The sequence below is a fragment of the Rasamsonia byssochlamydoides genome (assembly GCF_041956645.1).
Source record: "Rasamsonia byssochlamydoides strain NRRL 3658 unplaced genomic scaffold VTN77scaffold_3, whole genome shotgun sequence".
Lineage (NCBI taxonomy): Eukaryota > Fungi > Ascomycota > Eurotiomycetes > Eurotiales > Trichocomaceae > Rasamsonia > Rasamsonia byssochlamydoides.
Window position 1 is genome coordinate 298,332 of NW_027192386.1, and position 13,811 is coordinate 312,142.

The window sequence follows — 13,811 nt, forward strand, 5'->3', positions numbered from 1 at the left end:
TCTTGTTGCCTGTACTCACGCGCGCAGCGTTGCAGTTTCTATGCAAGCATCGGGTCGTCGGCGTCTCTGTTGGTAATCCCGTAGGAGGGCATAGTGATGTCCCCGGACAGATCGTCCACGGAATCCTTGCAGCAGACGGCCGAACCACCTGATTCCATCTCAGCGGGTAGCGGACCGGCGCCTCGGGGCAAGCCTCGACAGCCCGCGTCCTTAACCAAGTCCGCGCGCTCTGACAAGACGGACGATCTTGCCACGGTTAATGGCATCCATTCCGCACTCATGACCGCCGCTGCCTCATCGTCATCAGAGGTTGGGGCGGGCCCCGACCAACTCCAGTCTTCCACCCCGTCGGCTCCGTACGGCACGCGGTCTCGAGGTCGCAATGGCGCCCCGAGGCCCAACTACGCCGAGGACCGTGATCTCGATCTGGATTTCGAGATGACCAGTCCCGCACCGCCGTCCAAGCCAGCCACCAGCTCATCCAAACGCGGCGCAGCAGCCCAGCAGACCAGCGCCGCCAGTGTCAACGGCTCCCCAGCCACGGAGACTGAGAAAGGACCTGCTGCCAGTACACGGCGCGGACAGGCGACGGCCAACGGTGCGCATTCCAACTCGAGCACCAAGGGAGCCATTCCAGGGACTTCCACCTTTTCTGCCAACCTGAATTCGAGCAACGGGGCGGCAGCCGGCTCGAGGAAGCGCAAACAGCCATCCAGCGGCAGCGGTTCTACGACTGCAAATGGCAATGCCTCATCCAAGAAGGCTTCAACGACGGCTTCCGGAGCCGATGGCGGTTACCGCCATGACCACAGATATTCCAACATGATGACCTTTGAGAACTGTGGAGCCCGGCTGAAAAACGGTCAACTGAAAGCTGACGATGGCACTGTCCTTTCAGTAAATGGTACGGTTTTTCTCCTTCGCCCCGGTTCTCGATTTCTTTTCATTTCTTCATTTCTTCTTTTTATATGTGTGTATTCGCGCTTCTATTGACATGCAATAGATCACGTTTACCTGATCTGTGAACCACCGGGTGAGCCGTACTACTTGGGCCGAATTATGGAATTTCTCCCAGCAAAGGAGAATCCGTCAGGTCCAGTAGAGATGGTGAGGGTCAACTGGTATTATCGACCGAAGGATATTCAGCGGAGAGTCCCGGATCCGAGATTGGTGTTCGCGTCCATGCATTCCGACCCGTGTCCGCTGTCGTCGCTTCGCGGCAAGTGTTCGATCTTACATATCTCGGAGATTGAAAATCTGGATGAGTACCGGAAGCAAAAAGACACCTTTTGGTACGAGAAGATGTTTGATCGGTACATGCACCGTTATTATGAAGTGGTGCCCACCAAAGATGTCATCAATGTACCCGCGCACGTTAAGAAAGTTCTGGATGAACGGTGGAAGTTTGTCCTATGCGAGCCGGCGAGGAAGAAGGAGCTCACTGGCGCCGTCAAAACGTGTAAACGATGCGGGCTATACGCCGCTAGGTAGGTGCACATTTCCAGGTCCAAAGAAAAGCTTCTCTCTCTCGCTCTAACACTTTCTTTTTCTTGTCCAGTGCGGAGTCGGTGGATTGCGCTGTGTGTCACAGTACCTATCACATGTCTTGCGTGCGGCCGGTCTTGACGAAGAAACCGGCGCGGGGTTTCGCCTGGGCTTGCGCTGCTTGCAGTCGTGCTCAGGAACGTAAATTGGAAGCGCGCAACACGCCGATCATTGGCGACGCGCCGCCAGAGGTCGAGGAAGAGCTGCTCGAAGAGGAGGAAGAAGATCCGGTCCCCCCGCCCAGCACAACCGGGCGGAGCAGCCCTGCCGTGGACTTCACCCCCCAACCTGCTACGGCCGCACAAATCGCGCAGGCAAAGATGTGGCCGTATCGGTATTTCGGCATCCATTGTCAGATGGAGGATGCGTTAGATTACGATGACCGGATCTATCCGCGGGCAAGTTCTCGGATCGGAACACGTCATCAAGCCGTGGTGAGTCCATGGTATGGACATCCTGTGCGATATGTCAAACCTCTGGATCCGAAGAAGAAGGGTACCAAAGGCTCGGGGAAGGGGACGAATTCGAAGCTGTCCAAGGAAGCCTTGGCGGCGATCGAAGCAGAAAAGCAGGAGAGGCTGAAACGTCCCAAATGGGTCATGGACGAGCCCCCAGGATATGTGCGTCGGGGCGAGGATGAACCGGTCCTGATGAATGGGAAGCATGTTCGGACCGCAGAGCTGCGTTTCAAGATGCCCGAGGCGCATCAGATTCCCTCGAGTCGCGGGGAAGATGATGGGCCTGGATCGGAGCTGAGTGTGGAGGAGCGGGAGAAATTCATCGATGACTACATGAACCGAGCAAAGAAAATTGCCCCCGAGAAGGGCATTCCGGAGTATTCGACCAATTTCCTGGACAAGGCTCTGGAGTATCTCTACGCAGAAAATTTCAATGTGGAGGCTGCTCTGGCGCGGCTGCGGCGCATTGACATCTACAAGGATCTTCAAGAGCCCAAACTGACTCCTGAGCAAATCAAACTCTTTGAAGAAGGTGTCGCGAAGTACGGCTCCGAGCTGCCCAATGTCCGAAAACATGTCGGCCAGATTGAGCATCGCCACATTGTCCGCTACTACTACATGTGGAAGAAGACCCCGAGAGGGCGTGAGATCTGGGGTAACTACGAAGGACGGCGGGGCAAGAAGGAAGCCAAACGATCGGATTCCTCGAAGTTGGTCGACGATGTGGCTGACGACTATGACGACTCCGCTTTCGACAATGACAAGGCTGCTGAGAAGAAGCGCGGGTTTCAATGCAAGTTCTGCTCGACGCGCTCCTCTCCCCAGTGGCGACGTGCCCCTAATTCTAGCCCCGGCGCCACGGTGTCCGCTGAAGGATCATCCAAAAAGGGGGACAAGGGTCAACAGCTCACGGTGGCACTGTGTCTCCGGTGCGCTGTGCTCTGGCGCAAGTACGCCATCGAGTGGAAGGACGCTGACGATCTGGCGAAGAAACTTTCTGCCGGAGGTAACAAGGCGTGGCGTCGAAAGATGGATGAGGAAATGCTGGCCCAAATCCTGGTCTCGGACGAAACTCCACTGAATATCAGCAGTGCGACGGCCGCGACGGCGGCGTCGCTCGGGGTGAATGTGACTCCTGCTGCTGTGGCCTCCGAGACGCCTCAAGAACCGGCCAAAAAGAAGGCCCGGACGGCCGCCGAGAAGGACAGCGCCGCAACGTCAGCTCGGACGTCTGCGGAGCCGGCACCGACGACGAAGAAGAAAGCGGTCGAGAAGCCGGCTGAACCACCTCCGATCGTGCCTGATCCTCCGCGTGCTAAGACGCTGCCGTGCGCGATCTGCAATAAGATGGAGCCTATGGGTGATCAGCACCTCTCGTGCCGCGATTGCCGGCTGACCGTCCATCGACAATGTTACGGCATCAGCCCTGCCCGCAATTGTACAAAGTGGCTCTGTGACATGTGCGCCAACGACCGGAACCCGATGATCTCGACCTGCTACGAATGCGTTCTGTGCCCTGTCACTTGGACGGAGCATGAGTTGATGGAACCACCCAAATCGACTCACAAAAAGAAAACGGATCGCGACCGGGAGAAGGAACGGTTGGAGAAAGAGATGGTTGCGGAGGCCATCAAACTGTACCGACAGCGACAGGAAGCCGTGGGGAAGCCCATTGGTCCGCGAGAGCCGCTGAAACGCACGGCAGGCAACAATTGGGTTCATGTGATGTGTGCGATCTGGAACCCGGAGATCAAATTTGGCAATGCCCAGGAGTTAGAGCCAGCGGAGGGCTTTGGCTTGATTCCCGCGGACCGGTACCGGGAGGTCTGCAAGATTTGCAAGACAAACAAAGGGGCCTGTATGACCTGCCACTATCCGGGTTGCAATGCCAAGTTCCATGTCGGTTGTGCTTTTCAGGCGGAGTACACCTTTGGCTTCGACATCGCGCCTGTCAAGAGCTCTCGAAGGGATACGGTTGCCACCATCAAACTGGGCGAGGAGTCCGGGTCTGCCACAGCGGCCATCTGGTGCCCTTCTCACACGGTGCAGACTATCGTGCACGAAATGAGCGAGCCGACGGAAGAGGAAGGGGTCAATGCCTTGCAGCTCTTTGCGCGGACTTACAAGCAGGCCGATCTTACTTTGACGGGGACCGTCCGGAGAGCGGCATATGTACAACAATCTGTCGGGGCTTCGATGCAAAGCAATGCGGCTGGTTCCGCAAATCGACGAGCGTCTGCAGTGAACGGCGTGGGAACAACATCATCACATCAGAAGGACGAGCACAAGAGTTCACGAGCTTCTCCTGAAGCAGCTGGCGAGGAGAACGTCACCGCTTCCGAAGGGCCAACCGACGTTTCGCGGCCGCCTGTCGGAGCGCAGCCTGGCAAGACATGCTTCCGCTGCTTGACCACGGTCAGTCCAAAATGGTGGCCCGTCGAGAATGCGTCCCGTCCGTCGATTGGGACGAATGGGACGACGCACTTGACCAACGGCGTCGGTCCAAGTGACAGTCAGTATCGCAGCACACCATCTGCTGGTTCGCCGTTCCATGCTCGTAATCAGTCACAGGGCTCCGGATCGAATGTCAACGGAAATCCTGTTGATAAGCGTGCTGATGGCCAGTCTTCGGCTCCAGCGTTGCTTGAATGTCACAAATGCCACATCAAGAAACCAGCCATCCAACCATCGCCGGAATCGCGTCCTTCCCCGTACTCCGTTCAGCGGGCACCCATCCTTCCGGCTCCCCGGCCCTCGGAGTACGGTCCATATGGACCGCATGGCCATCCTGCCCAGCCCGGAGTTCTGCCTCGGCCTGTGGCACCTGGTCATCCACCTGGTGGAGCTGAATGGTATCCTCCTGGTCAGCGGCCCGGTGAATATGGAGATCCCAATTTTCGTCTATCGCAACCAAACGGTTTCCCACCACCACCACCTCCTCCTCCTCCTCCTCCTACCTATCCTGGAGGCCCTTCACAGCACTTGAATGGGTATCCGGCAGCGACAGCACCACCTCCTCCTCCACCTCATCATCCTCCTCCTGCTCATGGTCCTCCTTTTCCTCCACCACCGCCAGCGCAACAACCACATTATGGCGGTGGTGCTCCGCCGCCGCCGCCGCCATCGCACTCATCATATCCCGGGCATCAGAATCCGTACGGGCCAGTGGCGATGCCTTCGCCTCATACGTCACACGCTCCCCCGACTCGTTCATACGCAACATCGATGTCTCCGCCTGATGTTCATGCAAACCTCGTACGGCACTCGCCGCAGCGTTCGCTCACCACTGCTCCTCCTCCACCGCCGTCGACGCGAGTGTACTCGGTGGACCACGTTCTGAGCGCGCCGAGTCACTCTCCTTCCATATCTCGGGGGAGTGTTGATCCGCCAGTACCGGGCACGCCAGGCAGGCCAGACGAGCCAGCGAGGCCACCCAGTAGTGGGCGATACACTGGGCCGAATGGGACCAGCGGGACCAGCGCAGGTACCAACACAGGAACTACTACAGTAACTACTACAGGAACCACCACAGGAACCAGCACGGGGACCACAAGCACCAGCACAGGCACCAGCACAGGATCTGGGGCCAGCGCAAGCCCGTCGTTGAAAAACCTGCTCTCTTGAAGAGCGCGTTGTTTTGTCTGCTCTTGAGATTTTCTTCAAATGCATCTAGAGAGGTTGACAGGCAAAAGAAGAATATCTGTACAATAATTTTTTATTTTCACCGCATGTGATTTTTTTTTCTATGTGTTGTTTGGGGTTCCATGCATGGCATGCAGCTGGCATTTGGGATATATCCTCTGGCATCCGGCGTTTGATCATATGGGTTCGATCCTAGACGTGTGGTTGTATGAGGAGGGATGGTAGAGATGTGAAGAGAGCTTCACAGCGATCATACAGATCATACAATGAATGCATTTGTTCGCAGTCACAACAGAGAGCATTTGATGGGTAGTGATCTTGCAAAGATCATTCTGTTTGTAGATATCATCCGACGTGTTGTCACTTAGGCTTTTCTTCAAGACAGCATTGCTTCTATGCAGTGAAAGTCCTACACGTGAGTGACTCGACGTATTCCCAGTCCTGCCCAGTTCTTGTATCGACAACTTCGACATGCTTATTTCTGTTTTTTTGTATACATATTCGCCACTCTCATCTCTCACCTCCCGTTCTTCCCTTGATTTGACATACAAATAAAATCTGTAGTCCGGGAATTGATTGGGAGGACTATACGACAGACTAGATGCAGTATTACATCTGCGAGTTGTAGCAATTGCCCCGGATCTTTTTCCTTCTAAGGAAAAAAAAATAAAAGAGGGAGGGAGGGAGGAAGATTCAATAATAAATAACATCAACTCAGGCAGACGGACAGAGAGAGACAGATAGGCACAACCTGCCTTGCGTAACTGGTCGACAAGCTGCAATACCTAGGTAAATGAATAAGGTTTGGCACGTCTGATGATTGGACGTGATGAATGGATAGATAGGTAAACTGGTGCCCAATTAATTTAATTTACTTAATCAAGCAATCAAGTTAATTAATAGCACTCTTGATTGATTGAATAATACCTAATATTATTGCTGACTGACTGGCTGGCTGGGGACCTTAACACGTGCGGGGACCAGGGAGAGAGAGGGAGGGGGCTCAAGCACCTAAGGTACCTACCTAAGGTGTAATTATCGATCGAGCACGTGGGAAAGAGTGACTGACGCACAGACAGGTGGACACAACAAAATACGAGGTGCATCCTAAACTATCTCGAGGACTACTCCGTACCTAGGTACGTGTATCTATGCGCTCGGGCGCACGAGATCCGTGCTTCTAGAAAGAAGGTTTGGTATGGTTTGGTTTGATGTGGACAGTGTGGGGAAGATTTGAGGATTTTATTTATCTGATTGGATTGGATTGGATTGCCATCTCCATCCGTATCTGAAGAATTGCATCTGATTCGCCCGGCATTTGAATTTGATTGAATTTAAATCTAAAGTATCGACGGTACTTCACTTGGAATTCGACAGACTGAGTTGATGGCACTTAGGTTTCCAATCCCCTCAGTCTCGAAACGAGACGGCTTTGGTTCGGTTGGTGTCGGCCATACTATTAATATTAATTCCCCAGTAGAGCAAACAGAAGCGAAGCGAAGCGTCTGTGTGGTCGGGTGGGGTTCGGTCGGGGTTTGAACAAGAATTGAGTTGAATTGAAGCAACCACTACAATAATGACAATGGCAATGATAGTATAACGATGAGTGGGAGTAGGTATCTAGGTAGCAGTTCCGAGCAGAAGAGGTAGGTAGGTAGGCAGAAAGAAATAAAATAATAAATAAGGAAGAATATATATCTACATACATCTACGCCGGTGTATAGCCAACTCCTACTGAAAAAAAAATATTGACAACACCGTTACTCAAGTTCTGGGATAGTAAGGTCAGATCAGCCTATCAGGTTAGACTAGACTAGAGTGATTAGACTCGAAAATTTAGGAATTATTCTTGCAGGGTACATAGGCTATATATCTTTATTTTGTATACGAACAGTTCAACTTGGATACGATGATTATGTGCTGCGTGTAACAAACCCAAATCCCATTAGCTAGTAGGTTTATCTAGAAGCTATGAGGCAGTTCAGAACGAAGAGACTCAGCTGGGGGAGAAAGAAGCTATCTACGAGGTCCAGCGAGATATCTCACGGATTCTGCCGGCCATATACCTCACCGCCTAGTGCACCGCCTAGTTCGGACCGTCACACTGCGACTCTTTGTCCATCATAGATAGTTGTCATAGAGTCTAAGACAGATAGGTAACTCTTTTGTATATATATATGTACCTACCTAGGTACCTACCACTCTTGACTAACTGACTACCAACCAACCAATCTACTCCCTACGATGAACTAGCCCGATATCGGAATATGGAGATGGCTTGCTGCAGCTCAGTGCTGGTCTGGTGATATATAATCCCAGATCCAGCTCCAGCTCCAGCCCCAGCTACCAACGCCAAGGGGCGCAGCAAGAGATAGATACAGGGGTCTAGATCATCTGAAGAAGTCACCTCACTACGTACGTAGTTACTAAGTTACTATATACCTACCATTATTGCAGCTCGGCACAACACAGATCCGATGCCGACAGCTGGGGCAATGGGTAGGGCACATGTCAGTCAACCTGTCATTATTATAACAGCTGCAGCTGTCTGATTAATTAAGTAATGACTTGTTCAGCTTTCAGCGCCACGTTCCTTCAGAAATCCGAATCTGAATCCGAATCTGAACTAGTCAGAAGGTTCATAATGAGATCAACCAGTTCGATAGCAGGGATTTCGTTCTAGAAGCATACAGAACTGGCGGCACCGGCATTTAATTGCTGGGTTTGCGGCATTTTGTTGAAGGATGTCTGACAAGACTGGACTAGACTGGAGAAGAAAAAGGCGTGAATTTTGTTCTCGGACGAGATAGGAAAAAAGATGGCTTTTTTTTGTGGCTGAAGCCCAGATTTAGATGGTGCTAGCAGATAGGCATGTAATGTGCATACGTAGATAGGTCAATGCGTAAAATAATCGAGATATTAAAATATATTCGAAAGAAGGGGACCAAAAAAAAGCTCTCACCCCCCAGCTTTCTTTTCCTTTCTTTCCTTCTCAGCTGGTTGTCAACAAGCAGGGTGCTACGAAAACAAACCCCTGTTTATTTAAATACTCCTTTGGCAGAAAAGGGAAAAGGCAGGGATTTTACTGACGGCTGCAGTGCGTCTCGAATCTGGGACCCCCAGCATGGTGAGGTATCACGCCTGAGCTAGAGGCCCTAGGTAGGTTTGTTGTAGGTTGAGGCCGGATTCCGAGTCATTTGTTGGCCTGTTGCTTGTTCTGTTCTGTTCTGTTCCGGTTCTGTCCTGCTGCATGTGTAAACACACAAGTTCGAATGTAGGTAGTGTACATATATAGTATAGTATGGTACCTAGGTACCTGGCGATTCGAGGTAACTGCCTCCTAGGTAGAACACGGAACGAAATCCGTATCCATCTTTTTTTTGGCCAATAATCGACCTGTTCTTTTGTCATGGAAGAAGGATGTTAGAAGAGCTTCAGATAGGTAGGTATCTTCCTGCTGCTGCGCTGTATGTATACAGACAGAGCTTGTCTTGGATATGAGATGTGATGGCAGGGGTAATTATAGAATAGTGCTGACAACGTACCATACTGTACTATAAGCTGAGTCACGCGACAGTGGATTAATATCTTACCTTCTCCGTCATTTCGACAATGCGTAATGTAAATAAATACTTGAATCAATGTCAATTACAGAATAGTGCATGAGATCGGTAATACATTAGGTACACCTAGGTAGGTCGAAAGGATTTCGACTACTCCCAATCCAGACTAGACTGTACAGTTTACGGAGTAGTTTATAACTGGAATTGGTATTTGGCTACAATCGGGGGCCGTTTCCAAGGCTGCTGCTGCTGCTATTCCCTCCCCAGGTCTTTCTTTTCTGTCTGTTGTCTGTTGACTAGGAATCATTGAATTAATAATCAAGATTCTCTCGCTGGTTTATCTGCACTCTGCACTTTAAAATTAAAAGGAAGAGCATGTTTACGCAGTAGCATACATCCATGCAGACAGACAGGAAGATCCTTGCATCTGCTCTGTACAGCTATAGAAATTACAGTACCCGGCCTTTGTTTGTTTGTTTGGGGGCCGAGTTATCCTTCCAGCTGCGAGGAAGGTGATCTCCTGTATTCTCCCACATACACACTACTTCTCTGTTTTGTTTTGCTTGGATATAATATTGTTATCTTGCAGTGATATATTATCTTTCAGGGTAGAAATACGTATTTCTAGGGTTTTTTTTCCCTTTGGTTTCTTTTGGTTCCAATCCTGCATGTATGTAATAATTTTTATTTATCACCTCACTCAACTCGGCCTCGGCCTTTTCTATGTCCGCAATCTCCGATATGAGATCCAGGGCTGAAATCGGATGAGGAATGTTGCAATAATAATAGTTCTTCTTGCAGAGTGCTAGCTACGCCGTAACATCAATAACAAAATAGTAAGCCATGTCAATTGACAATCTAAATCTGCGCTGCCGCATGTTGAAAACAACCAGCGCATCCCATCCAGTCCAATTATCTTTCTCGGTGGAGAGGTTCTGTTGGTACGTATTTGGGGGCGCTTTTTTTTTTCCTTTTTCCCCCTCTTTCCTTTTCTGGAGCTGCGAGCATGTGATCCGTCGATCGATCGGTGGTTAGTCAGTCAAGCTATCATTTTCTCCATCGAGATAGATAGCAGGTTTATTCATTGACTAGGTATTGGGTAATTAAATACCTAGTTAAAGAGTGTGGATCAGTCTCCATTGTCTTGTTGTGTATTTGTCAGCATTGTCTTTCCTAGTTGATTAGAGAGGAATGAGCCAAATGGTTTGTTAATTTAGTGTGAGTATGGTTAATCTGTGAATATGGCTATGAATTGAACAATGTACTGTATGTATTATCCATGCTTAGATGATGTATACAGTGGATGAAGTGTCGTATATCTCATACAAGCATACACGATCAACCGCCGCAACCCACATTCCGATGCTACAAGCCATCATGCTTGGAGCAGTAATCATATTGGATTGATCATGGGTATAATTAGGACAGGTATGCTTAACAGCTCTGTAAATTTAAAGTTACAGGATACTCTTAACTGATGTGTTGAATCCAGTTTGTTACACCTAACACAGAGCATAGTGCCTAGCGGAGTATGCTCCGCACTTCATCCATTGATTCTTCTATGCTTAATCATTTTGACATCATTAAACGATAGATAATAACAGGGAATCTACTCCGTACAGAAAATACTAAATCTGGGGTGCGAATGGTGGGACCCATCCTGGCGCAGGGGGCCATCGAGACCACCTTGGTCTCACTCTCGGGGATATATATTAGGAAACCTTAGCCCAAAAAAACATGTACGTAAAAAGAGATTCAACTAGGTATGTAGTGTACATATCTAGGTATTTTGGGGAAAAAAAAAAGGTGTTTAAGTATGTAAATCAAAGGTTTCATTGAGGGTAATGATTAATCATCTAATGAAATCACCTGGGGGCCAAAAGCGGTACAGAGTAAGTAGGCAATTCGCTACTTCAGATTTACCGCCCACAGAACACCGCCGCGATTATATTATTCTGTTGGAAGATTATCCTGGTACAGTACAGGACTCAACAGCCATAATTTGGCCTGAAGGGTGATAGCGCCAAAATCCTTTCTTTTATTTTCTCAGTTTTGAAGAGATCATGCCAGTTATGGAACTACATGAATTTTTTTTCTTACTCAAGACGCAGCTGAAGGATGAGACAATTGGAGTTCGCATGGTGGATGGATGGGGGTGGAATCCTTCCGATTCGAAACCATCCTTTATGCACGGAGTACTCTGATAGTCAGTAAGCTAGGTTGTGTGTAGGTAGTGTAAGCGGTGTTAAGCGACACTAGCAGAAATCAAAATAAGGCAGGCATCTTTCAGGTAGGATCTTCGGAGTGCCTAACTTCAGTAACACTGCAGAGTATGTTGTACTGTACTGTCCTCCGAACATGCAGATGCTGTGGCCAGTTTATGCAAGAGACGTTACTCCGGACTATATACACCGGCGAAGATCGACCCGGTTAGGCAACGTTATTTCTTATTTCTTAATTTTGCGTCTGCATGGTGATCCATGGATCGACCAGATCAGACCCTTGCCGGGAGTTCGAGTGAGTGAACCATAGAAGGGATCCATGGATCATTTGCTTGCATTAATTACATTCTTGGGGTAGCCTGGGTAATGTCCATACATTTAATTACCGCTAACGTATGGAGTTGTACGGCCTTGTACAGCCTTGTATTTCATGCTGACTTCTCAGTTCCTATTGGATGGATGCCGATGCCATGCAGACACGTGCAAGGGCACACGCCAGCCAATCAGGATGTTGGCAACATTGGATCCGTAATCGGATCCCCCACCTGTTGCTGGCCTACCTAATCTAATACTATTCCTGTCAGAGGTACCAGCCTGCAATCTCTTTTCTTGAGTCTGCCTGTCAACGGTGATTTGAATCATTTGATTGATCTGAGTGTGGAGGAGTCAGTCGATCATCAGGAAAATACCAGCGCATCCAATGATTCCGACCGATATCACCAGTGGTGGCCACGCCACTGGCCACCATGGTGTCTGTGTGCTGCTGCAGAGATGAGATGAGATGAGATCTGATCTGATATTTACTATTATTACTTCGTATTACTCTGCAGTAGTCGGGTTTGTACAGAGTACAGTACTTTGTCCAATAGAATTTATGCTGCTCCTGTAGTAGATATTACCTGGTATATATATAGATATATAGTCCACGGGGAGTAAGGGGAAGGGCTTGCCACCTATCTTTAATTTGTATATACTCTGTATGCTCGTTCACGTACGGAGTACCATTATGCCTCTAGACAACACTCGTTGTTCGGTTGCACATGATGCCGACCTGACCAACAGCGCCTGCAAGTTCGAAGCGACAAGGGTTACTTTTCTGGTACTGATGAATGGGTTTGCGATCCTGCAGAGACCAGAAAAGGCATGTACGCATCGCCAGCAGTTATGTACTCCATATCTTGATGTTAAATGGTGGTCCTGGTGAACCATTCTACTTCTGCTGGCATACCCAGAACTGTGGTAGGGAGTGCTCCGTATTCTGTACACAGGAAATCATCACGAGTCAGGTGCACGTGGGCGGGAACAGAAAGACAACGCCAAGCCAGCTGCTGACACAGCGAAATAAAATAGTTAATATTAGGTACTCCGTACAGCCCCTATCATGCAGGATCCTTTGTTAACAAGCTTCCCTTAAAGAAGCTTGGACACTGTTCGAACCCTGCATCTGACGTGACAAGTTCGAACTAGTGGGAATACCCCGGAGATGGCTGTCGAATTGGGCGTAGTGTGGTGACGATCCTGACTCATCCGGTAGGTTCCTCCGTCCTGCGATCATATGTCCGGAGGCTGAAACTGACTCTTAACTTTAACAATAATAAGAACCATGTGCCGCCCCCGATAAGGATGGATCATTTCATCTCGTGGTGAGAAGTAAGAATTTAGTTAGGGCTGATGGTGCTAAATTCTAATGGCCCCTCACGAGTCACTGGAAAGTACGGAGTACCTAGTTCCCTCAGTCACAACTGTATGTATGTACTCTACATAGTTATTACTGCCATTCAAATCCTGACTGCATCAGTATCGACCAATTCGTTTGTCCAGTCTCGTGCTTACCGGGCGTTGGCGTCGCGCCGTCACTAGCCCCGCTTTAGGCCAGCAAGTCACGTCGCTCCAAACCGGTCATCACAATATTCCATTGAACCCCTGCTACAGGCTGCGCTACAGGTAAGAATCGACATGCATCGGATTCAAGATTGGCCGCCACCTGCCTTCCTAGGCACAGTCCTTGTATATTCATGCATGCTTAGCCACGTTGATGCCAGTTCGGCAGTTCCATCGAGATAACTGCCTGCCTACCTGGGTAGGTCCCTGTAGGAAAGAATCCTGCGCCGGCCCATCACATAATCTAGCCCTGCCTTCTTGGTACGTAGGTTTGGAGAAGCCAGCCACCATACGTTTTTGGCCCCTAATAGAATCCCACAGTGTTGGTCTTTTTCCCAGACCACGCAATCACGCGTTAGAAGACAGGGTGATAATAAGCCCTATGGCTATGTCCGCGAATAATAAACCCGCTTAAGATAAGCGACCGATGCGACCGCCCAGTTAAATAATCCTGCAGTACGACTTTCTTTTTCGCTCTTTCTAACACGTCCACGCATGGT

General features: G+C 49.7%; 1 protein-coding gene across 1 annotated transcript; it reads left to right on the forward strand.

The window, feature by feature from the left end:
* Positions 1–96: 96 nt before the first annotated feature.
* VTN77DRAFT_4177 (uncharacterized protein) lies at positions 97–5,627 on the forward strand (the record flags this gene model as incomplete). The annotated part of the gene is made up of 3 exons (XM_069420207.1): positions 97–904; positions 1,004–1,487; positions 1,559–5,627. 3 exons carry the CDS (start codon positions 97–99, stop codon positions 5,625–5,627), a joined length of 5,361 nt encoding a protein of 1,786 aa, XP_069281848.1.
* Between the last annotated feature and the right edge of the window lie 8,184 nt (positions 5,628–13,811).